This window comes from Callorhinus ursinus, unplaced genomic scaffold (assembly GCF_003265705.2).
Source record: "Callorhinus ursinus isolate GAN/ISIS: 27379988/994484 unplaced genomic scaffold, GSC_fseal_2.0 scaffold101, whole genome shotgun sequence".
Classification (NCBI taxonomy): Eukaryota; Metazoa; Chordata; class Mammalia; order Carnivora; family Otariidae; genus Callorhinus; species Callorhinus ursinus.
In genome coordinates, this window is record NW_027397163.1 from 1052569 (window position 1) to 1079017 (window position 26449).

A 26449-nucleotide genomic window follows, 5' to 3' on the forward strand; every position below is an offset into this window, starting at 1 on the left:
TAAGAGATACTCCTAGTGCTGTTATCACTTAGGAATTAAAAGAGTTTTAGCAGCCCTGAGTCAGGGAAAGTTCAAAGACAAATATTAGAACATGGATACTCCTAGTGCTCTTATCACTTGGGAATTTACAAGAATGTTAGGAACTTTGTGCCAAAATCACGGGCAGTCCAGATATATATGTATTCTCTTATCTGACACAGTAAAAAAGGAATAATAGTAGTCCAAAAGCATAAAATCATGAACATTAAAATCATTAGAATAAAACATTAGTAACAGCGGCCCATATCTTGTAAACACTATAGAATGACCTTAGACTTTGGTCAACCTTGCAGATTTCATTTTTCATAAAAAACATGGCCCACAACTCATGTTTCCCTGTTGATTGTTCTGCATGTGAATGTGAATATTGAACCCTGAAAATTAGCATTTGAGTATTTGACATTGGGAATGATCTTCCTGGTCCAGATTTTCCCTGGAAAACTGCAGGAGTTCTACCTCTTATGTCATCATTTCCCATCCTAGAGGGGAACCAGGGCGAGTTTGAGAGGTTTTTCTCAGTCATCTGAATGTGGCCAAGTGTTGGTCATTCTTCAAGAGGAATCTCAGACACATTGGCAGCTTTTGATTTCAAATATTTTCTCCATGATTTTGGACACAGACTCATTTTCTAGTTGCACAGAGAGTCCAGAGATGTGTCCATTGATAACTCTGGCCCCTTGAGTGTCTTCCAAGCCATCACCATCAGTCCCAGAAACTCCAGGTGGGCAAAGCATTAAGGAACAGTTCCACATTCAAGTGGCCCCTCCAATATCTTGGGCTGGACCCTCCCTGAGCTGGCCAATACCACAGTTCCTACGTATGTATGGGATAAGAAGTATAACAAATATGCACAAACATTACAGGCTTTGGATCCTGTTCTTCTCTACCTTGTGAGGAACACATAGATTTACTCTGTGCAGCATTCAGATGTACCTCCTATGTTTTCTGTTTGGGACTCATTCTGATTTTCTTTTGTGCATGCACATTCGGGGGGCTAACACTTCCATCAGACCAAGACCACACCAAGAACCTCTCCTGAGAAAATAACTACCCCGAGCATTTTTGTCCTGGAAAGCACTGTTGTCATTTTTTATATCCTCCCTTTTTCCACCATTGTAATTTTTCTCTTTTTCACTAGACTGTGTGGAGGGCAGCGAACAACTTGTTCTTGCTCAACGTTTCCAAATTGCCATCTCGCCTTTACTCATTTTTCTTAGAATGGCTGTTTTTTTTAAAGATTTTATTTAAATTCAAGTTAGTTAATAGATAGTGTGTTATTAGACTCAGGGGTAGAATTTAGTGGTTGGCCAGTTGCATGTAACATCTAGCCCGCATTCCATCAAGTGCCCATCACCCAATTACCCTATCCCCCACCGACCTCGCCTCCAGCAACCTTCGGTTTGTTCCCTGTAGTTAAGAGTCTCTTGGGCGCCTGGGTGGCTCAGTCGTTAGGCATCTGCCTTCGGCTCGGTTTGTGATCCCGGGGTCCTGGGATCGAGCCCCCACATTGGGCCCTCTCTGCTCAGCGGGAAGCCTGCTTCTCCCTCTCCCACTCCCCCTGTTTGTGTTCCCTCTCTCGCTGTGTCTCTCTCTGTTAAATAAAAATAAAATCTTTAAAAAAAAGTCTCTCATGGTTGCCTCCCTCTCTGTTTTTAATCTTCGTTTTTGCTCCCCTTCCTCTATGTTCCTCTGTTTTGTTTCTTAAATTCCACGTATGAGTGAACTCATGGTGTTTTTCTTTCTCTGACTGGCTGATTTCACTTACGGTAATACACTCATGTTCTATCCACATCGTTGCAAATAGCAAGATTTCATTCTTTTTAATGGCTGAGTAATATTCAATTTTAGATATATACCACATCTTTAACCAACATTCATAGATGGACACCTGGGCTCTCTCCATAGTTTGGCTATTGTGGACATTGCGTCTATAAACATTGGGGTACATATGCCCCTTCAAATCACTATTTCATATCCTTTAGATAAATACCCTGTAGTGTAATTGCTGAATCATAGGGTAGTTCTATTTTTAACTTTTTAAGGAAACTCCATAGTTTTCCAAAGTGGCTGCAGCAGTTTGCATTCCCACCAACAGTGTAGGAGGATTCCCCTTTCTCTGCATCCTCGCCAACACGTGTTGTTTCCGGAGTTGTCAATTTTATCCATTCTGGCAAGTGTGAGGTGGTATCTCATTGTGGTTTTGATTTGTTTTTCCCTGATGATGAGTAATGTTGAGCATTTTTTTCATGTGTCTGTTAGCCATTTGTATGTCTTCTTTGGAGAAATGTCTGCTCTTCTGCCCTTTTCTTGACTGGATTCTTTGTTTTTTGATTAATCAGTTTGATAAGTTCTTCATAGATTTTGGATGCTAGCCCTTTATCTGATATGTCATTTGCAAAGATCTTCTCCCATTCTGTAGGTTCCCTATTAGTTTTGTTGATTCTTTCCTTTGCTGTGCAGAAGGTTTTTATCTTGATGAAGTCCCAATAGTTCATTTATGCTTTTTTTTCTGTCATCTCTGGAGACATATCTAGTAAGTAAGTAACTTGCTGTGGCTGAAATCAAAGACGTTGTTGCCTGTGTTCTCCTCTAGGATTTTGATGGATTCCTATCTGACATTTAGGTGTTTTATCCATTTTGAATTTATTTGTGTATATGGTGTGAAAGAGTGGTCCAGTTTCATCCTTCTGCATATTGCTTTCCAATTTTCCCAACACCATTTGTCGAAGAAATTGTCTTGTTTCCACTGGATATTCTTTCCTGCTTTGTTGAAGATTAGTTGACCATATAGTTGAAGGTCCATTTCTGGGTTGTCTTTTCTTTTCCATTGGACTCTGTGTCTATTTTTTTTTTTTTAAAGATTTTGTTTATTTACTTGACAGAGAGCACAAACAGGGGGAGTGGCAGGCAGAGGGAGAGGGAGCAGCAGCCCCCCTGCTGAGCAAGGAGCCCAACGCAGGGCTTGATCCCAGGACCCCGGGATCATGACCCGAGCCGAAGGCAGATGCTTAACCCCCTGAGCCATCCAGGTGCCCCTGTGTCTATTTTTGTGCCAGTACCATACTGTCTTGATGACTACAGCTTTGTAATATAGCTTGAAGTCTGGAACTGTGATGCCTCCAGCTTTGGTTTTCTTTTTCAACATTACTTTGGGTATTTGGGGTCTTCTCTGGTTCCATACAAATTTTAGAATTGTTTACTCTAGCTCGGTGAAAAATACTGGTGTTATTTTGATAGGGATTGCATTGAATGTGTAGACTCGCAGCCCCTTTATTATCCTTAGTGATGACCACTCTATATCCAGGTCTTCCTCTGTACCCTGGATGAATTAGAAAAATTCCTCATCGCAGGAGATAAATGTAGTCTGTTTTCCTCCATGTCAGTCATTTATATATTCATGCCTCACGGAGTGTTATGTACACTTACAAGCTAGTGACATTATAGGTAAAATTGAGAATAATATAGAGAATCTATTCTAGTAATAGATAATTATAGCTATACAATGAATCCTTTAAAATTATTATTTTAATTATCCATACAATTATGATATATTAATGGCCAGGAGGTAAGATCAGAGTCCAGTTGGTAATGTCACAGTGTCTCCTGAAAGAAGGCCGAGATACCCAAAATATCTCTGAATGGGTATCTTTCAATATGAGATGTTATATTTGCCTAACATTTTCATGGCTGTGGTCTTGTGAAGGCAGTTCCGCAAAGGTGGTTAACAAGTTTGATGGTCCTTCAAAAAACTGGCATGCCTAATGATCAGTGTGGAATCTCTATGTGGCAACAAGCATAGGCATTAAAACCTACCACACTAGGTCCTGCCTTAATGCAAACTACAGAGGGGAGAAAATCCTTTAACACTGCAAGGTTAAGACCCACAAAATATCTGGAATCATGACCACACCTACAGCTCCTTGTAACCCATGTTAACTGAAGTAGAGGCTTCTTACTCCAGAGAGCCCTGCTCACGGACAGGGTACATCACACCTGCATCAGAGGATGCTGCCCCACCAGGACAGGTCTGTGCCCTGCCTGATGGCCTAAGGTTTCTGCTCCCTGAATCCCTTTGGGGGGGTATCAACAGTTCAGTCTCACTGGGGACACTCTTTTCAGAACCAGGAAGTCTTTGGAATATTTAGGAATATCCTGTGTAGCCTGGGGTTAGACTGGCATCACAATCTGAATCTGCTTCCATCTCAATGAGTCATCCAGGGTCCTCTCCTCCCTCCATAGAAGGAATCTCCTTTGTGGTACCCTGGTGGGAGGTACTGCAGGTTCCTCATACTCTGGTAAAGAACACTGACTGAGCAAGTGTATAGATGCAAACAGATAGAACCTGATTATTTCCATGGCGTTTGGTCATTAGAAAAACAGATGAAGAGTCACGATGCCTACCATCCAGGAACTTTTAGGTTAGAGCAAATTGTTGAATTCAGGATTGTAGAGTCAATGTGAGGAAGAGGTGGTATACAGGGGACTTTGCTTCAGCTGGGCCAGTTCCCTGTCTGTGTTGTGGTGTGAGTTCTGGTGTCACCTTTGATGGGTCATCCATGGACCAAAGAAGTTTTAGTAGCAGTAACATTTATTTTGCATTCTTGTAAGAATAAAAGCTTTCTAATATAATTGCCCCTGAAAATGCTAAGTGTTTATGATAAGTTGCTTTTTATTTTATTTTCTGAAATAGGAATGAGGCTAAATAGAGTAAAACAATATGAAGTCTGGGTGTTGAATTTCTTTGGGAAGGCTTAGGAATGACAGGCCCAGACATACCCCAGAAGCAGGGAGATCAGAGCCTACAGCCAGCTCCCTCCCAAGCCCAAACCAGATCCACCCCCTTCTGAGGCTGTGTGCAGGTCTGGCCTGGCTCTGGAGCTCCTCCCTTCCCAGGACAGATTGGAGGAGATCAGATTCTGAGTGGAGTGGCTGTTCCTTTCATCTCTCCAGGGCTGGTGCTCACAATTCCCAAAACCTAGAAGCTGATACGTGGAAGGAAACGACTGTATATTTTAGTGCCTTTTCTCTTTTTATCATTGAATCGTGCTTCACCAACCTTTTACCCAGAATCCTGTTTTCCATTCCTGCAGATTCAGTAGTTGCTCAAGTAACAAAACATAAATCTATATATACATTATGACATGATTAAAACAATCTAGCTAATTAATCTCATAGTGTTAGGATTTTTTATTTCTGATTTTTAAGATTAATTTTTGTTGAGAACATTGAAGATATACTCTTTTAGCAAATGTCAGGTATAACAGACATAGAATTATGTGTAGTCACCATGCTGTACTTTAGATCTCCAGGATTTAGTCATCCTGCATAACTGAAATTTTGTACCATTTGACCGACATCTCCCACTTTGCCCTCAGCCATGTCCTAGCATCTACTCTGCTTTTAGGAGTTCAACATTATTAGATTTAGATTAGATTATTAGATTTAAGATATAATTGAGATAATACAGTATTTGCCATTTTGTGTGGCTTATTCCACTTAACATAACATCCTTTGTGCTCACCCACATTGACCAAATGGAAGGATGTTTTTCTTCGTTTTTTAAGGCTGAATTTTGTATAGATAGATATTATAGTATATTTAATAAATTGTTTATGATACATAATATATTCTATAACAGAGGCACCTGGGTGGCTCAGTCGTTAAGCATCTGCCTTGGGCTCAGGTCTTGGTCCCAGGGTCCTGGCATCGAGCCCCGCATCAGGCTCCCTGCTCGGTGGGAGGCCTGCTTCTCCCTCTCCCGCTCCCCCTGCTTGTGTTCCTGCTCTCACTGTCTCTCTCTGTGTCAAATAAATAAAATCTTTAAAAATATATATATTCTATAATACATATTTTATATCATAAATAATGTTAAATAATATATTAGCACATTTTCTTTAACCACGCCTAGAAAACAGGGGGATGTTTTCTAGGAAACATACAGGAAAATGACTCCTCCTATTTGCTAGAATAACTAAATTTGAGGGAAAAACAAACTTGGTAACACCAATGTGAAGGAATTAAAATGATCCTATATTGCTAATGAGAGTATACAAAGTAGAGGAAAACTGGCATTTACTTATAAACTCAAACATTTTTCTATCCTGTTAAAAACATGTAAACCCAACAAAGAAAACTCTTAGACCTACTAATCTACCCTTCCTTTCTCTATTTTTCCATTCATCCATATTTTGCTCCTGTAATATACAAACCTTTATTTATTTTTTTAAATTTAAAGATTGTATTTATTTATTTGGACACAGAGATAGAGAGAGCACAAGTAGGCAGAGCAGCAGGCAGAGGGAGAGGGAGAAGCAGACTCCCTGCTGAGCAGGGAGCCCTATGTGGGACTCGATTCCAGGACCCTGGGATCATCACCTGAGCCGAAGGCAGACGCTTAACCAACTGAGCCACCCGGGCGCCCGCCAAACTTTTATTTTTTTAATCGATAGGGAAAAAGATGAAGCACATAAGTAGGGCCCAGTCTGTGCATCTTCATGGTTATTATAGGACACCTAGTGCCCAGCTCGCAGGGTATTATGGGGATGAAATCACATCATATGTGCCAACACAGTGCACCATAACTTCCTTGTGAACACAGAATTAGTGCTCAATCAACATTGCAGTAATCAATATATACACGTTGTTTTCCAAAAAGAGACTTGCTCAGACATTAGCACATTCACGAGCTGTTTTCTGTGAACTTTAAAGTGCTATGTAAGATGTGGTCCTTCAGGGTGGTGATGATGGTCTTTCCTGGGACCAACAATAAACTCACAACAGTGAAAAGTGAATAGTAAACTCTACTGGGAACTCATCAGGACGTGTTTGTGTTGACGTAAGATGGTGGGTGTGGGGGGCTCAGGTGTGCTGTGCCTGCATTCTCTAGTGTAGCCACTAAACGAGGGTCTCCAGGAGCAGCTTCAGCACTAACAAGGAACTTGTGATAGATGCCAATTCTCGGACCCCATTCCAAACCTGCAGAATCACCATTTCTTCTATGGAACCTGGAACACCAAATGATTTCTGTGCACATTAAAACTTGAAAGCACATCATTACTTACCAGCCTGGGTTTACAGTAAAGATCCCATGGCGAGATTTAAGAACCACCATCACCTGGGCCCTCTGCCAGAGTCTGTCTATTGGTCAGGGTGAGGACATCAGTGCTGCTTTAACCGTGTGCTTCAGGTGCTTCTCGGGTAGACCAGGGTGAAGCCCAAGGATTCGCAGACACACTTGTGAGAGCTGAGTCCGGCTTTCTGGTGAAGAGAAGATAACAGACTGTTTGGTCTGCGATTGGAAGGGGCAGGTTAGTGCAGCCCACGTTCCCCATGCTGTGGCAGGACTTGTGGTTTTCTGTGGGAGGGGAGGACATCTGAAACCGGGAAGGAGAAAAACACACAAGTGTCCACATAGGAGCTCCTTTTTTTCTGAATCTTTCCTTTGACAAAGGAGAGGTCAGCCGTTTGTGCATTTCAAGATCCTTCTGCCTCTGAGGTGTTGATAGCAGGTGAAGAGGCCGTGTTGAGGCCTTTAAAGGCTTACAGGTGTGATTTCTCTACCTAATATTGATCGAGAAAGAAACCTAGAACAGAAGGGAGAGGCAGAAAGGACTGCTTCTGGGGTATATCTTGTCTTGACTTAGCTTAGGGCAGTGTCTTCATTTCTTACTGAAAGGCCATGTATTAGAACTTGCAAACAGTCACGTCTCTACTTCTGGTGGTCCTGCCTAGTGAATATGTTTCGGACTACTATTTATTCTTTTAATGATAGTCAAGTCAGCCCTTTAGGATATTCCTCTATTATCCCCGGGCTGTCTCTCCATTCTCTCCAACCGGGTTTTCTACGCAGGATGACGAAATCCTATCATGAATTCATGACCTGCAACTATTGAAAATATTCCCTCTGTGACAGATCAATTATGGGGATGTGTTGATACCCAAGATTCTCACTGGAGATGGGTTAGATTTTGGGATCCCAGTAAAGGAGGAGAATATATAATATTGAGATTCTGTCTGGGTGAGGCCTGAGTCTATGGAAAGTAGATGAACATGAACAAATAAACCAGTTATCAGGCCCAGAGTAAGTCAACGTTCTGAAAAAGAGAGCCTTGCTATCTAGATTGCTTCAATGAAAAGACTTACTATTCAAAATATATTAAAGATTACAGGACATGGGAGCAATCTGTGGCTTGAAATTTCAGAAAAATGCTATATTTTCATGATTGGAATCAGAAAGATTTGCTTTTTTTATTTTTGTAAGCACTCTCACAGTGATGAGTCCTCTGTGCTTCAGGCCACTGAAATCAATTTGTCTTATTACAGCTGATGTTAATTTTGTTCACTTGGTTCAGGGTCTCTCTGCCAGATTCCCTTAGAAAATGAAGGCTCTCAGGGTGCCTGGGTGGCTCAGTTGTTAAGTGTCTGCCTTCGGCTCAGGTCATGATCCCAGGGTCCTGGGATCGAGCCCCGCGTCGGGCTCCCTGCTCAGCGGGAAGCCTGCTTCTCCCTCTCCCCCAGCTTGTGTTCTCTCTCTGTCAAATAAATAAAAATTAAAAAAAAAAAAATGAAGGCTCTCACCTTTGTTTACTGGAGATCTAAGTCTTTGCAAGTAAAAGTTCTAAATTAGTCCTTGGTCTCATAATTTTCCATTTCATCCTGCATAGCATTACAGAAATTCTCTCCTTTATTTTCTATTTTCAGGAAGAGGAAAGAAGTATAGCATAATTACTCTATGTTCAAGTGTCTTAAAAATCTGTATTATAATTCATCACAAATTACAAATGTCATCATTTCAAGGAAATCATCAGGCTTTGTTGGTGTAAGGAAGGAAGTATTCATGTTTTATCTTGACTTTAACGTTCCCATCTGCTGAGGTTATCCGTAATCTTCGCTCTAGATTAGTGATAATTCTAGAAACTAACTGGCATAGAATCTTAAAATTAGACATCTATTCCTTATTTTTGATTCAGTAGTACTTGGAAGCGGAGTTAAGGAGCTGAACATTGAAAATACTTCCTAAGTGTTCTAAAGTGGCCATCAGTAAGAGCGTTTGGAGAAATAATTTTCTACATCTTCCTGTAATGTGCTCTCTTCTCTACCAAGCATTGTGCTGGATTTCAAGTTGAGGATTCTCCAGCAAGAGTCATGCTTCCTTTTCTTATAAGTAGGTCTTGCTATCTCTAGGCTTTTTTTGTTCTTCTTCTTTACAAAAGGAAAGAGCCCGGGCACATGAAGGGAAAGGAGACAGTAGCCACACACCCACGTAGGTGGGAATGAATGAAGCAGGTGACACAGGCGAGGGTCAAAGGAGAAAACAGCCTTAAAATGTGGTCCGGGGGGCACTGGGTGGCTTGGTTGGGTGTCGAACTCTTCATGTGGGCTCAGGTCATGATCCCAGGGCCCTAGGATCCAGCCCCACTGCTTGAGGATTCTCTTTCTCCCTCTGCGTCTCCTCCCGCTCTCACATGCTCTCTCTCTCTCTCGCTCTGAAATAAATAAACCTTTTAGAAAAATAAAATGTGTTTGGGGAAGCTCTGCTTGAATGGGATGATCCTGGAAGCCAACGTTTATTTCTCTGGTGGTCACAAGGGATAGCTCCTGTCTCATTCTTCACGTGCTCCTACATCCTCTAAGGACTTACCCTCTGTTCTAGTGTCTTCCATGGCATTCACAGTGAAATCCAAAACCCTCCGCATGCCAGTGAAGGAATATGTGATCTGCTTGCTATTCCATTGATGGTGGAGGCATGTGAAAATCTGCACAATTAGGAGTTTCCAAGTGGAGGCCCCAATGTCTTTTACTCCTCTCTCTCGGTGCACTTGTCTCCTGTAGACACACACAAATTCTGGCACAACCTAAGGAATGTGGGGTAGACTGACCCTCCCCTATCCAAACTTACATAGAGCAGCTCTCCCCATGGAGGCTTCCCCGTTGATGAGACCCTGTGCTCTGTCCTCAGAAATGTACCTGGGAGCCTCAGTGGTTTTTTTTAATATTCTTTTTTATTGTTATGTTAATCACCATGCATTACATCATTAGTTTTGGATGTAGTGTTCCATGATTCATTGTTTGCATATAACACCCAGTGCTCCATGCAGAACGTGCCCTCTTTAATACCGGTCACCAGGCAAACCCATCCCCCACCCCCCTCTCCTCTAGAACCCTCAGTTTGTTTTTCAGAGTCCATCGTCTCTCATGGTTGGTCTCCCCCGCCGATTTCCCCCCCTTCATTCTTCCCCTCCTACTATCTTCTTCTTTTTTTTTCTTAACATATATTGCATTATTTGTTTCAGAGGTACAGAACTGTGATTCAACAGTCTTGCACAATTCACAGCGCTCACCATAGCACATACCCTCCCCAATGTCTATCACCCAGCCACCCCATCCCTCCCACCCCCCACCACTCCAGCAACACTCAGTTTGTTTCCTGAGATTAAGAATTCCTCATATCAGTGAGGTCATATGATACATGTCTTTCTCTGATTGACTTATTTCACTCAGCATAACACCCTCCAGTTGCATCCACGTCGTTGCAAATGGCAAGATCTCATTCCTTTTGATGGCTGCATAATATTCCATTGTGTATATATACCACATCTTCTTTATCCATTCATCTGTCGATGGACATCTTGGTTCTTTCCACGGTTTGGCTATTGTGGACATTGCTGCTATAAACATCGGGGTGCACGTACCCCTTCTGGGAGCCTCAGTGTTTACATTGGCCTCACAGTGGAGTTAAGTTGGGCCATGTCATTAAGACTTAATTGATGCTAGGCATTATTGAGGACTAAGTGACAGAAGCTTTGGGGTTGGGACCCTGGAGATTGTGGTTCTAAAATCTACACAGGGGATCCTGACGTGACGCCAAAGCTGAGAACAAATTTTCTAAATATTGCTTTTCAAAATTTCATGTATATATATGGGCGCCTGGCTGGCTCGGTTTGTAGCGCATGCAACTCTTGATTGTGGGGTCATGAGTTCAGGTCCCTTGTTGGGTATTGAGATTGCTTAGATAAATAAACTTAAAAAAATTTCATGTATATACAAACCATTTGAGGTTCCCATTAAAACCAGATTCTCTGGCCCTCACACTCAGATAGCACTACTCCCTAGGTCTTCATGAAGCCTATTAATTTGTGTTTTTAACAGCCATTGAAGTTGCTGTCCCCAGACATCATTTCCAGTAGCACTGAGAAAGCAAAAGATCAAGCCTGAGTCCCTTATACCCAGTCATCCTTTTTTTCTTTTTAAGATTTTATTTATTTATTTGACAGAGAGAGAGATAGCAAGAGGAGGAACACAAGCAGGGGGAGTGGGAGAGGGAGAAGCAGGCTTCCCGCTGAGCAGGAAGCCCGGTGCAGGGCTCGATCCCAGGACCCCGGGATCATGACCTGAGCCGAAGGCAGACGCTTAACGACTGAGCCACCCAGGCGCCCCATGCCCAATCATCCTATATCAACACAAATACTGCCATTCCCAGTGAAGACTGACATCTCCCGGAAAGAAGACTCTCTGCTCCTCCGTTGCAAGCTGGGAAGGGACTAGATAAGGCTGTTGGTGTCTGAGCAAGGCTGTTTTGGGTAAATAGTATGTGCTCATTCATGAACGGAATGTTTATTGAGCATCTACTACATACTCCAGGTATATGAGGATGCACTGTGTCCAGGATACTGTGCTGGGAATCTTGCATACGTTATGCATGTTAATCTTACTAAAGCCCTGGGAATTGGGTACTATATGTTCATTTTTCCTAGGAGGATTTGGATGCTGGGTATGCCTCCCTGGGATTGTAGAGATTGTTTCTCTTCTTTTTCATCATCATTAACCTTAAAAATAATGTCATGATAACACAAATATAGAGAGCAGACATAGAAAGGAAGGGTGGATTCGAGGCTCTGAGTGAAATTTGATTCATCAATCATTTGCATTTATGTATTTGGTTAATTTTAATGTGTGGACTATGAATGGACATCTCAGGAATGGAAGGTGAGATGTTATGTGTTACCTTGGAAGCACTGTTTCAGCCAGACATGTGAAACTGACTTCCTGAATTTTTAGTCCTTTACTCTGCTTTATCTGCGGCTGAGCCTCAGGCAAGTGTGAATGCTAGTTTGGGCCACCCAGGTGGGCCTGCCAGGAACTCTGTTCTCTGAGCTGTTCTGAGAAGGGAGGCACAGGGACTCAGAGTGGAGCCGTGGAGAGCAGTTTCGTGGTCTGAGGTCGTTTTCTACAGAATCTGAAATGACAGTTCTATGTTAGACTCTGCAAACCCCATTTAGGCAAAAGTACTATTTCTGATGTGAATTCTGGGGCAGCTGAGGTTTATGCTCATAATGTTAGCCCCAAAAAATGAATCCGGAACTAGGATGTCAGAAGGTCTGCTGGAGAGGTGGGATTGATGGGCACCTTATGCGTTCATATTGCACAGGGTGATCCTTTTTTTTTTATTTAACTTTTTATTGACATTGGCAAATTAGAATAAATTAACAAGTATTTTTTCAGAAAAATGTTTTGTACAAAAATACTGTCAAAATTTCCTAAAAAGCTTCCAACACAGTAGTATCTTTTCATATACTGAATATAACTATTAGCACAGTGTCAAAAATGTTGAGGACAGAAACAAAATAAAAATCTGAAATGTTTGCCACTGACGAAATTCCACACCCTGTTATTGTCTGTACATATGGGGGAGGGGGACAGCCAACTTGAAAGTGAACGGTATGACTTTTGCACAGTGTGATCCTTGATGTCCAATCCCTTATCCCCGCCTGCTCTGGGTCCCTCTGCACTGTGGCCGGTGCGGTACTCAGGATCTTGAGGGGGTTCACCTGCATTCTCTGTGTGCGCATGTGTGAAATTTTGGCACTAGGGAAGGGAGAAGCCGTCAAATATTCTCGGTGTAATAACAGTCAGAGGGAGGACTGGTCTGTCCATAGACTCTGCTCCAAGGTTGCCTGAACTGTGAACTGAGGTGTGTGGGCTTGGTTGAGATGGGACTTAGGTTTGGTGCTCTGAAGACCTGGGCTGGTGAAGGAAGGAGGAGATGACTGCAGGTTCTGGCCCAAAGAGGCTGTGTGCCGCAAGTCCTCTGTGCGCATGTGCAGCATTTGTTGGGCAACTCTCTCTGCCCAGGCGCTGTGGTGAGCCGTTGCCAAGGGTGAAGTCCCGGAAGTGAGAGCAGAATCGCGCTGGTGTGTTGTGCGCATGTGCAAAAGTGAGCGGAGCGGGGTGGGGAAACCTGTCGCACTGTCATTAGCCAACTTGCAATGTGGGTAAGGAGTTTAGGCCACTTGAGAAACTGGTCAAAATGAAAGGTGGTACTGTGATCTTAAAGATGAAGTGATAGACACTGAGATTTTCAAGTGTTAATTTGACCATTTGATTTGCCTACTCAATTTGTTGGGCATGGGGAACCTGGGTGTCTGAGTTGGTTAGGTCTCTGACTCGGTTTTGGCCCAGGTCATGATCTCAGGGTGGTGAGATCAAGGCTGGCATTGGGCTTCTGGCAGAGCTCTGTAGGTAGTCTGCTCGAGATTCCCTCTCTCTGCCCTCTTCCCCTCCCCCTCTTAATTAAGTAATTAACTGAATGAATAAAATATAAATAAAAATATGAATATAAAAATATAAATAAGTAAAAATCAGTCTATCTTTAACAAAATAATTAGTGATGTCCCAGCTGTAGGAGCTACTAGTAAGGTTTTTATTGAGAGAATATGGAAGCAAATCAAGGACAGTGCTTGATTGGGCATACCTTAAGTAGTTGCCTTATTCTTGGAAAGCCTAGTTGACTGTAATTCTTTGTTCTCAAGTTCATTTTCTTTCTTTCCAATGCAGTGACTGTGAATTAAGTTGTGATTTGGTTATAGAGGCTACCGAGGCATTAGAGCCACCTGCGTCAAAGGCTTCCCTGTTTAATTTCTTTAACAGTGAAAACACAGTTGGTAGGATATTACTGACTTTTCTGCTTTCTTTTTTTATCCATTTCCAAGGGTAGTTCAGCAGTTGTTCGCTCATTATAAAAATGCAGTCATGACGGTGCAACAATCTCATGTCCAGGAACCACCCAGTTAAGTCACTTGTATATAAATCAAAGATCCACATTTCATGATGTGTGTGATAGCAGGAGACAGATACATTTAAGTACATAAATGTATTAAAAAAAAAGATGGTGTTTCAACAAGGGTGCTATATTGACAATTACCACCAGATATGGTATTTTAGGAATGCAGTAAATCCATTTCTACTGGTATGACAACACCGCCTTTAGATAGCATTGGTTACGGAAAGCAATTTGATTGACAGTAAGTTTGATGTGACAATATTTATGGAAACATTAAAGGAAGTGCAAAATATTTTAGTTTGTGTGTGTGTTATACAATTTCAAATGGAACTTCACATACCCTCTGAAATTTCACAAGAAGGAAGATACAGCTCAAACTGATGAGCTGTTATATCTGAATATCAGACTATTACTGGGGGCAAACTTTTACTTTAATTTATTTAAATTAAAAGTGAATAAATAATTTCTATTTTACAATTAAAATTTATGCCTATGTGTAGATGTTTTCCAACTTTACTGTAACTAATTTCCTCATATTTAGGAGCTAAAAAAGAATACTCTGCTATTTATGTGTCTGACTTTCAGTGGATTTGCTGAGTTTCTGTTTAGGGTCCGGTAAGGTCAAAATCAAGGTTTGATGAGGCATTGGATTTTCTCTGCAGCCTCTAGGGGGAATCTACTTCCAGGACCATTCAGGTTCTTGACAGAATCCATCTTTAAAGACAAATTGGAGTTTTGACATGGGGCTAAATTCTTTATTCGGATCTGTGGGTGGAGTGCTTTGGAGTTCCTGGGTAAGTCCAGGTTGACCTATTGAAACTAAAACAGATTTAGGTAAACTCTGTGGGGATCTTCTCTACAGGGTACACAAGGGGTATGTCTAGGGTTCCAGTGGAGATGGTTGTTCACAAGGGCAGTGGCTGAAGTGTCCTATCAGAAGTTATATTAACATGTGACTCTGCAGGGTGTTATTTAGGAAATGCACTGGTGAGAGGGCCTGGTGTCAGTTGAAGTCTCCTGTAATCCAACTGACTACACAAAATGGATGCCAAGTAGCACCATCATGGAGGAGTTTACCTAAACTGTCAACAGTCCCTCTATATAATCTATCATGTATCCATGTTGATGTCCCAGAAGTTACAAGGAGGAGAAACCAGTGCAATAGATAAACTGTTGGAAATGGAACCACACATTATTTAAAGTCTGAGGCCACTGAGAAAATGGATTACTAGTTATATCACCATTATCAAATGTGTGGTAGATACCATCTGTTGTCTACATTCTTAATTAAGGTGAGATAGGTTAATATTGGTGGTGGGATAACGCCTCATCCATTAGCTATTGGTGTTAACACATTAAAAACCAATATATTCTATCATTAAAATATCTTAGGATTATACAAAGACTTATGCATTTCAAATCCACTGTGTGATCCTTGTTGAAAATACAGATTACAAGCATTCAAGAAGGATTCTTGTTCTGATATAATGACCTAGGAGTCATAATTTCAATAATTTTCAGGCCTCAAGTAATTATTAAGAAGTATCGATGTACAATCATATGCCCCGTTAGGGAGAAGTTAGCTATCCTCTACTGAAATCTGGGAAGGTTTCTTCATTTCAGCCATATCAACTAATATTCTGTACGTCTGTCTATTGCTGTTGTAAAGATATATCAGTATTTTAATGGATTGCCACCACTTTTTCTTTGTTTTTGACTTTTTAAGATTTTATTTTAATTCCAGTTAACATAAAGTGCTCAGGGGGTGGGGTCATGCAGGAAGTATTAGATCATAAATGTTTCTTCAAATTTCTACTTGTAAAACTAGTTTTGCAAAATTTCTCTGTTGCTTATCATTCAGTTCGGTATTAATTATAGGTGAGATGTACAGGCAGTCATGAGACCCTTTAAGAATGTAGCAATCAACTACATTTGATTCTTATCAAAACTATGCAGGCTATAGGCCAGCTCTTTGGGCTAAAGGTGAACATTTTACTGTTTCTGTTCCTCATCATTTCACCCCTAACCAATTTTCTGTCCTCAAATATTTAAGGTTGTTGAAGGGTGAAGGGCTCATATTCTGTAACTTCTTCAAGGTGACAGGGGTTGTAGAGGTGTCCCTACCCGTGCATTGAAATTGGTCCCGCTCTGTCCCTACGTGTAGCTATTCCAGAAGGCCATTGTTACAGAGTCCAGAGGGACACCGCGGTGAATCTGTTTTGAGTAGTCAGTGTGATCTGTAGGCTGGGTGAAGGAGTCAGGAACTGCTTGTACACATCTCAGCAACAGGAGAGAACAAAGCAAAAGAGAAAACACATCAAAATTATAATGAAAAATCAGAAGAACAATGGAACAGAGAAAGAACAATGGAAAGAGAGAGAGACAAATCACAAAACAGACTCTTAGGGATAGAGAAAAAACTGATGGTTACCAGAGGGAAGGTGGGTGGGGTGAAGGGTTAAACACATGGTGGGAATTAATGACTGCACTTGTGATAACCACTGGGTAATATACGGAATTGTTTGATCACCATATGGCACAGCTGAAACTAAGGTAACACTTCATGTTAACTAACTGGAATTAGGTAGAGGAAGAAGGTAGAGTCTTGTGCAAAAACCAACTCCAAAGTTTCAGCCTGTCCCAAAGATTTTTTTTTCTTGCAAATGAGTTTTATTCGCATTTCTGACCCAAGCACAGATCCCACATACAGATTTCTCATCCAAAGATTTTTAAGGGAACTGGAGGCCAGTAATTGGTAAAAGAGGAGAATGGTATAGTCTCTAACACTTCTTGGTGCCTCTGCAGACTCAGTGGTGTCAGCTACAGGCGTTATTGTGGTTCTTGGAGGGGATGCATTGGTGCCCCAGGGGAGATTATGCAAGAGGATTTCGATCCAAGTCTTCTAGGAAACAATGCATGACCTATAGATACACAAAGAGGTTTGGTTTATCAATCACACACGCTAAAGGTGCGTGCTAAAATTTAAAAACTACTAAGTTGGGCAAAGGGGCACGGGCAGGGCTTCTATGTAACTTAAAAAAAGGTCCCCTAGGTTTATTCTGCTGCTGCAAATGGAAGGATTTCCTTCTTTTGTGAGGTTAATTATATACCAAGAATGAATTAGATGGCAGAACTCTATCAGTAATATAACTAGTATCAGACATTAACTTTTTATATTATAAAGAGTTGCCTGCCTGATGTTGCAAACTATCATTTGACAAAATTTGCTCTTTCCTTTTTCCTGCGAATATGCTTACCCCCTTTTGAAATTCTAAATCCTTATACTCTTCTTAGGTCACCGTGGCATGTAAGCATCAATTTCCTGTGGTTGAGCTTCATATCTTTGAGGTTCCCATAATTAAGAATTTTTTTTTTCTCTTGTGAATCTGTCTTACATCAGTTTAATTATTAGACCGGCCAAAGAATTGAGAACAGATGAAGAAAAATGGATTCCTCTCCTAACATTCATTCTGTTGTTGAAAACTGACCTTCGTGCTTCAGACCCAAAATATAACGTGAAGACAGAGTTGGGGATAAAAAGGAACAACAGCTTTATTGCTTTGCTAGGCGGACGAGGCTGCCGCAGTTCGGGGCCTTCAAAACTGCAAGCCCACCCAGAGGAAGGGGCTGGGGGTTTCGTAGGAAAATACAGGATCTAGCCGGTTTCGACAGGAACTGTGTTTGTGCTTCCAGCCTTATTCACCAGGTTTTCAGAGTGGTACTGGATTCCTGGGGTGGGGGGGGCAGAGAAGACGAAGAAAGGGGGAGGGGAAGGTTGCTGAAGAGAGGAAAAAGGGTATTTAGTTTAGCATCAAGCCTTGCTGACATTTTAATGCAGCCATTTTGATTTTTGCTCAACATTACACTTTTAAGTGGTTTCACTTTGAGTCACCAGAATAACTGTATTAAGACCACTTCATATTTTATAATGAGCAATCACTCAATATTTTCTAGAATGGCTTAAATAAAGGAAAAGGATAACGCCACATTTCTGTGAAAATATTGAGGAATTGGAATTCTCTCATATTGTTGATGGGAGTGTAAAAAGTACATTCACTTTGGGAAACTGGCAGTTCCTTAGGAAAATAAACATTTGCCTATTTAGGAGGAGCATTTTACCATCCCAAAATATGTGTCTTTGCCATAAGGATTATTCTATGTTGGTTTTTTTGTTTGTTTGTTTTTGTTCTTTTTGTTTTTTGAGGGAGAAATTGTGAGTGAGCTGGAGGGGGGGGAGGGGGGAAGAGAGGAGAGGGAGAGAATCTTAAGCAGGCTCCTTGCTCAGCAGAGCCCGACCTCATGACCCTGAGATCATGACCTGAGCCGAAATCAAGTCTGACTCTCATCCAACTGAGCCACCCAGGCGCCACTAGGCTGTTATTTTAAAGAAACGGCAGACAAAGGAAAAGCTCTGAAACCCAGTATGTTTACTTTTGTAAGAGATATTTGCATTTATAAGAGAAAGCTCCATTTGTAAGGGTGTCTCCCTCTGCTTAGCAGAAAAAGGGAGAATGTATAAATCTCCAGAAACTCTGATCAGTGGAAAAGGCATGGATTTAAATCTGGATAACAACCACAGCCTTGGTTGCTGTCCTTTGCCTGGTCACCTCCCCCAAATGCTTCCCAATAGGATCACGTGTGGAATTTCAAAACCGATCATTGCTGGTGCCCTCCTCCTCAGATTCTGTCTATCGGTGTGGGTGGAAAGGACAGTGTCGTTTTAATTAAGGGCTCCAGGTGATTCTAAATGAGGCCAGGATTAAGCACGAGGGCTGCCCATTAATTTATGAGAGTTGAGTATAGTTTTTGGTGCAAGGAGAGGCAACAGGGTCTCTGCTACGTGAGTCCGGGAGGGTCAGATCCGTGCAGCACACAATTCCTAGGCTGTAGCTGAATTTGTGGGCGTCAGTGGGAGGGGAGGCCCCCTGGAAGCAGAGAACGAAAAGTCAGGGATTGGTCTCCAAGTAGGAGCTCAGAGTTTCTGAAAGGCTCCTGACACAAAGGACTAGGAATTTGGGCCTTTTCTGCATTTCAAAGTCCTGCTGTCAGGCCGAGCAGTTTAGAGGTGCAGAGGCTCTGTTGGTGGCTTTAAAGGCATTTTCTCCTGATGCAGCTGTGATTTCTCTACGAATCTCTTCTGAGAAAGAAATCTAGAGGACAACATGAAAGAAGAAGAAATGGCCAGTTCTCAGGTAAGCCTTGCGTTCCAAGTCAGGTGGCGCGTCATGTTTTTCTCCTGAAATTCCATTCATTTAAAAATTGCAAATATTGATTCCTCTAGTTATGATGTTTCTGCTTCAGGTTTTCCCCTAACTTTAAAACATTTTCAAAAAATGACTCAAGATTAAGTCTTTAGACACTTCCCCCCTATGTTCCAGAGCCTTCTTTCCCTTCTCTCCAACGTGTCTTTCAATAGTCCATCAACAACTGTCCCTTTGAATTAAAGTCCTGCAAATATCATAAATATTCCCGTGGTGACAGACCCACAGAGCTTGGCGTTGAGTCCAAGATTCCTATTGCTGATGGGCTCTGGCCTTGGATATCAGTCAAGGAAAACATTTCTTATTAGGTTCCATCTGGATGCTTTATGAGCTCTTTGTAGACCAGGAGTAAGAAACTGCATAAATAAACACAATGGATATGAGATCCAGAATAACTCAGAAAGTTTTAGAAAGAAGAGGGGAGGCTTGCCCTTTAGAATGTGAAAAAGATACTCTATTTAAATGTACTAGCTATTACAGAACATGGAAACCTTGTGTGATTGAACTTTGTGTAAGTCCACTGTAATTCTCATAATACAATTTATATTCTGATTTACTGTTCCCGGGGCGCAAGAACACACCATTAATAATAGGTCCTTAAGTGTGGCTAAGGCACTAATATCAGTTTGTTTCCTTGCAGCTCATGTTACCTTCTTTTACTTGGGTTGATGCTCTCTGACAGATTTCTCCCCTATGAAGTTTGTATTCTCCCCCATTATCATTCTTAAGGATCTTAGATGGATTTACCGAGCCATATGCAGAAACCATCACATTTAAAGTAGAAACTTCTTCCTTCTGAATTTCTCTTGCTTCTAGTTTCTGTTGAGAAGAAAGGTAAAAGAAATGTAGATAAACTGAAATTCACTTTCCAGACGCTTGATATATACTTGCGACAGGCAGAGTATGACATTCCATCAGGAATTCATGACTGCCTTAATGCTTTGCTAGAAGCAGAAAGCAACCAGCTTGACAATAGCCAGACCTCCAGGATCCTGTAAGTCCTCTTTAACATATGAAAATCCCTGCAGAAACTTCCTTTATTTCTACCCCCAACTTAAAACTATTTTATCAATGGCTTCTCGCAAGGACAGTGTAGGTCTTTCTGCCCAGGGGTCCTGTCCCTGGACTTTAATAAAAACAGCTTTTTGCACCAAAAACGTCTCAAGAATACTTTCTTGACCCTTCACATCACTTTCCACTGGACAATGAAGGCTCTCACCTTTGTGTAGCAGAGATAATGATTTCTAGGACTGGAGGTTCTAAGACCTCCGTCTTCTAAGTTTTTATTTTACTCCACACTTAGGTTAACAGAGTTACCTTCTATTTATTTCTTTGTATTTTCAGGCAAAAAAAGAAAAATACAAGAATCACTTAACATGTTTGCGTGTATTAAAATCCTGAAGTATAATAGAGTCACAGATAGAAACTACGCTAGATGGGCTTGTGACACAAAGGAAACTTGATTTGCAGCCAATAAGGAGATCACAAGGAATAACTTACAAACAGAGACTCCCAGAGCCAGTGGGGACAGATTCCTTTTACTTAGGGTTCAGATGGAAATTCAGCAAGAGGGGCTTCATCATCTTATGTAGAGCTGGGCATATGGTCACACGTGCACATGAAGACAACATTTCTATACATACTTTGTATGTTATGAAAATGGTGTTTGTGCTGCTCCTTCCGTGGAGATTTTCATATTGTAATGAGGTAAAGTAACTGTTGGTCGCTCCATGGGTTACTCCTTGCTCCATCAACACAGATATGAGTCAGGGGTTAAGTTCAAACTGGTCGGGCCCAAGTGCTTCCTCATGACCGTCATAACTTTTTGTTGGATAGTTTCTGTTTCCAACACAGGAGACTCTGCCCATGGAATCCTTTGACTGAAGTAAAAGATAAGGTGGAAAGAGGAGGTTAAGTAAAATGTGGGATAAAAGTTGGTGGGTATAAACAGGTGAGCAGTGAAGGTCAGGTCTTGGGGTCTAGCTGGTGACATTAACACCCTCTTCCATCTTAGGGACCATTGTGAACTCTGCCAGTGGCCACTCGGTAACTGTGGTATTTATTGCAGGGACTGCTGACATTCAGGGATGTGGCCATAGAGTTCTCCCAGGAGGAGTGGGGATGCCTGAACCACACTCAGCGGGAATTGTACAGGGATGTGATGTTAGAGAACTACGGACACCTCCTCTTCCTGGGTGAGAATAACTCCTGCCAGACTTCCCAAACCACTCTCAGGGTTTTGTTCCTTCCTGTGAAGACTGTATTAGAAGATGCCTCTTTGAATGTTGGGAATTCAGATCCAGGCAGTAAGGGAAATAAGTAGGGGTTTGTAGATGTAGAGAAAAATCTTCATGGTTTAGCTTCCTGTTCCTTAAGAGAACATCATCACTTCTGTAGATGAGTGCCAGTTGTAAACAGTGAGTGGCAAAAATGGTACTGCCCAGGGGCACCTGGGTGGCTCAGTCGTTAAGCGTCTGCCTTCGGCTCAGGTCCTGATTGGGATCGAGCCCCACATCGGGCTCCCTGCTCTGCGGGAAGCCTGCTTCTCCCTCACCCACTCCCCCTGATCCCTCTCTCGCTGTTGTCTCTGTCAAATAAATAAATAAAATCTTTAAAAAAATAAAAACAAAATGCTTAAAAAAAAAAAAGATGTGTGGCTGTTCCAAAAGAATTAACATTTAAAAAAAATGGTACTGCCCACATCTTAAACTGAAATTTTAAGTCCTTATTATTGTATTGATAGTACTTGAAAGTGGAGGTCATGATGTGAAAATTTGAAACTTCTCCTACATGTTTTTTTTTTTTTTTCTCCTACATGTTTAGTGGGGCTGTTGGTCAACAGTGTTTGGGAAATCATTTTCTAGAATTCTACAATGTCCTCTCTTCTCCACTGAGCACAGTAGTGGATTGAAAGTTAGACTCTCCAGTAATACTCCTATTCATTTTTTCTATTAAACAGGTCTTGTTGTGTGGAAGCCAGACCTGGTCATCTTTTTGGAGCAAGAGAAGCAGCTCTGGGATGTGAAGAGAAAGGAGACTGTAGCCTTCCACCCAGGTAGGTGGGAATGAATGTGGCAGATGACAGAGGTGAGGTCCAAATGTGAAGGATGAAGACAGACCTTAAGATGTGTTTCAAGTAGCTCTCCTTGAATGGAAATTTGTTTGAGAAGCCTAGAGTTATTTCTCTCCCTCTCACAGAGGGATATCCGCTATCCAACATTATCAAGCTCTTACATTCTCTAGGGATTCTCCTTCAGCTCCAGTGATGGTCCGTCACATCCGCAGGGAGGCCAAGAGACTCTCCTTGGAGTGGGAGGGCCTCCACAATCTGATTGCTTCTCCATTGCTCTGAGGGCCTGGGGGAAATCTCACTATTTCTGAGTATCTCTATGCTAAGCCCTTTAGCTTCTGTTTTGCCTCTTGTGAGAAGTGTGTCAGGGTAGCGGTGGGCATATTGTGGTTTGGTGTAGGAATCCCAGAACACGAGAGACAGATATCAGATGTTTTTTGGTTTATGCTTTTCAGTGTTGTGGAGGCTTTAATCTTAATCGTACATAATGGACATTCAGTAAGTTCATCAGATAACAAAACACCTTCCTAAAATGGAAAGTCTACTCCTTTATTTCACTATAAAAGTTCATTTTTCTTTATATCAACTAAAATTAGAAATTTCCACTATGTCTTCCATTTCTCAGTGGTGAAATAATTTAATGTATCTATTTGAATCCGAAAATTTCTATGTAAATTAATGCCATTGGGGAGCTAGAACATTTAGAATTCAGAACTTGCAGGCTATAATAAAGTCTGAATTGTTACCTTATTTATTTATAATCACATCATTTTATAATTTTGTATGATATGAAGTTCTTTGACTTTGTGAAGTGTGTTTTCACTTTATTAGTTATATATCAGATTCATCTCTGAATTTTTTACATGAAAATTTGTGATATGACATGGGCATTTGCTTAGAAGTGTGGTGGATAACTAGCAAAATTCCCATATTTAAAAAAAATCTTGTTTATAAATTCAATTTTATATTTATAGGAAAAATTAACCATTAGTCTTTTCTTCTGCTTTCCTGAGACTATATCTGAATTTAATCCCAAATATTTATTTTTTTATAAAGTGATTGCTGGCACATTTTACAATTTTCATGTTGTTTTCCATCTCAAAATGAAAGGTTTTTGTTTGGGTGCTTGGTTCTAAAGAATGGCTTATAGCCTTGCATTCTGTGTAAGAGGAGGGATATATTAATAACATAATACATTTTTTAATGTCTTTTAAGTACATAGTCATAAAATTTTCCATTAGAGTTCTTTATGTTTGTATTAATGAATATTCTTTACAAGCCTACTGCCAATGAAAGCATGTTAATAATTCAAAATGCTTGTTTTTTATCAGTACACAGTCATAGTTTTGAAATTATAGTTACATAGAAGGTTTCCTTTTAAAAATTTACCTATTTTTCGGGGCGCCTGGGTGGCTCAGTCGTTAAGCGTCTGCCTTCGGCTCAGGTCATGATCCCAGGGTCCTGGGATCGAGCCCTGCATCGGGCTCCTTGCTCTGCGGGAGGCCTGCTTCTCCCTCTCCCACTCCCCCTGCTTGTGTTCCTTCTCTTGCTCTCTCTCTCTCTCTCTCTGTCAAATAAATAAATAAAATCTTTAAAATAAATAAAAATAAAATAAAAATTTACCTATTTTTCAGATAGCAGGAAGGGAAAAATGAAGGGGGGTAAATCGGAGGGGGAGACGAACCATGAGAGACAATGGACTCTGAGAAACAAACTGAGGGTTCTAGAGGGGAGGGGGGTGGGGGGATGGGTTAGCCTGGTGATGGGTATTAAGGAGGGCACGTTCTGCATGGAGCACTGGGTGTTATATGCAAACAATGAATCATGGAACACTACATCAAAAACTAATGATGTAATGTATGGTGATTAACATAATAAAATTTTTTAAAAATTTCAAATTTTTTGGTTACATTTTGCCTTATTCTGGTTCCACAATTCCATAATAACATGCTTCTTTTTGTATGGGATCTTCCACAACATTTAGTCGTGGTATCATTTTTATCTGTGTATCTTATTATAACATGACAATTGTCAACTTCGTACAATTCAAGACAGTGTGAGTTTAACTTAAATATGAATCAGCTTTATGCCCTTTACTAATTATGTATGTATTTGTACAAATACCAGCCATACATATTTGATTGTGACTCATCTTGTGTATTTCTTTCATTGGTTAGTGTTCAGTGAATATTGTATCGTGTAGGTGAATTGTCATAATAATATCATTAATTTCATCACCCCTTCTGAATGTATATTCTCTTTGCGTGAGAGAAACACTTTCTATGAATTGATAGCAATTTTTAAACAGTTTATACCTCTATCATGTTTACATATTAAGTTTTATCCTTCATTGTGATGTTACACCCATGATATTCTTTGACTCCATTCTCATTCACTTTTGTGTCTTCTGTACATATTTTCATTGTGGTTACCTTGGAAATTGCTTAAAGTATGTCAAAGGCATAACAAACAGTTTTAAACTGATATTGTCAATTGCATAGACAACTCTTCTACTTATCATCTCCACCCCTGCACCCACTTTATTTTACTGGTATCACAAATTCTCTTATGTTGTGTACTTATTTACCCAGATTTATTATTTTTATGCTTTTATTTTTTAAAAAATTCTGTAGCAGAAATAAAATGATTTGTGCTACTTCATTACAATACTATAGATTACTGTAATTGGGTAAATATTTATGTTTAGCAGAGAGCTTTATGTTGTCATGTGGTTTCAGGTACTGTTTAGAATCCTTTTATTTCACCTAGAAAGACCTCCTTTAATGTTTCTTGTAGGACAAGTCTTCTGGTAAACTTCGGGGGTTTTTTTTAATTAAGAAAGTCTTCATTTCTACATTCATGGAAATCAGTTTTGCCAGATAAAAGTGTTCTTGGTGGTGATGTTTTGATCTTTCAGTACTTGATATATTGTCCCTTGCACTTTTTCCTGTAAGGTCTACTGTGAATCCCACTACTAACCTCACAGGAGCGCCTCTTGTACAGGATGAGTTGCTTCTGTCATGCTGTTCCAAAATTCTGTTTTCACTTGCGATTTTCTGTGGGTTAGTTATCGGTGTCACTTGTATTCATGTCTTAACATGTTTCCTACTTTAAATTGACTGAACTAGTTGCATTTGTCCCTTTTTTCCAACATATGTGGGAAGTACAAGTCTTTAGTTCTTCGTGTAAACCCCTGGTCACTTTCGCTCTTCTCTCCTTTTGGGGCCCCCGTAATGTACCTAGTGGCCCATGTGTTGATGTTTTTCTCGAGTCACTTAGGATCTCTCCTTTTCCACATTGTCTTTGGCCCTCTCAGTAGAAAATTTACAACACAGCGTCTTTAAGTTGTCTGATTCTTCTTCTGCTTGATCAAGTCTGTGACTGACCCCTTGTTGTGCTTTTGAATTCAGTGATTTTATTCTTCAGCTCCCAATTTCTGGTTGATTATTGTTATATTTCCTGTCTCTTTGGATTTTTATTTTGGTCATGCATAGTTTTCCTGATAACATTTAGTTACACTATCCATTTTCTCTTCTTTCTCCATTAGCATCTTTGTGATGGTTATTTGATTTCTGTGTCAGGCTATTAAGAGTTCTTTGTCAATTTAGGGCCCGTAATTTTGTTTCTCTGATTGGAACATATCTTTCAATTTCTTTGTATGGCTTGTGATCTTTTGTTGAAATTAGATAATTTTTAAAAAAAGCCTCCTAGCCATGTATTCTGAACTTGGTTTCTACCGGAGAACAGATATATTAGTAACTTCAGGGGCCTGTCAGACACATTCTATATTCTGTCCATTTGTATTGTCTCAATTTTTGTAATTCCCCAGTTTAAAAAATTGTAGTTCATGGGGCGCCTGGGTGGTTCAGTCGTTAAGCGTCTGCCTTCGGCTCGGGTCGTGATCCCAGGGTCCTGGGATCGAGCCCCACGTCGGGTTCCCTGCTCAGCAGGAAGCCTGCTTCTCCCTCTTCCTCTCCCCCTGCTTGTGTTCCCTCTCTCGCTGTCTCTCTCTCTCTCTCT

General features: G+C 40.9%; 2 protein-coding genes across 9 annotated transcripts in view; one reads left to right on the forward strand and one right to left on the reverse strand.

Annotated features, from left to right (window-relative positions):
* The window catches only part of LOC112806790 (uncharacterized), a 909505-nt gene that overhangs the window by 532903 nt on the left and 350153 nt on the right, over positions 1-26449 (reverse strand). The gene's annotated exons all lie outside the window — the stretch shown is intronic.
* The window catches only part of LOC112806785 (KRAB domain-containing protein 5-like), a 441696-nt gene that overhangs the window by 137311 nt on the left and 277936 nt on the right, over positions 1-26449 (forward strand). For 3 of the 8 annotated variants that reach the window (XM_073889093.1, XM_073889094.1, XM_073889092.1), the window contains exons 6-7: positions 21428-21554; positions 22319-22414. The exons of 2 other annotated variants lie outside the window; for them this stretch is intronic. In XM_073889093.1, coding sequence (XP_073745194.1) covers positions 21428-21554; positions 22319-22414 — 223 coding nt within the window. Of the gene's footprint in view, positions 1-19211; positions 19291-21427; positions 21555-22318; positions 22429-26449 lie in introns of those variants that run through there. 3 more of the 8 variants (XM_073889098.1, XM_073889096.1, XM_073889090.1) reach the window with 3 other exon arrangements.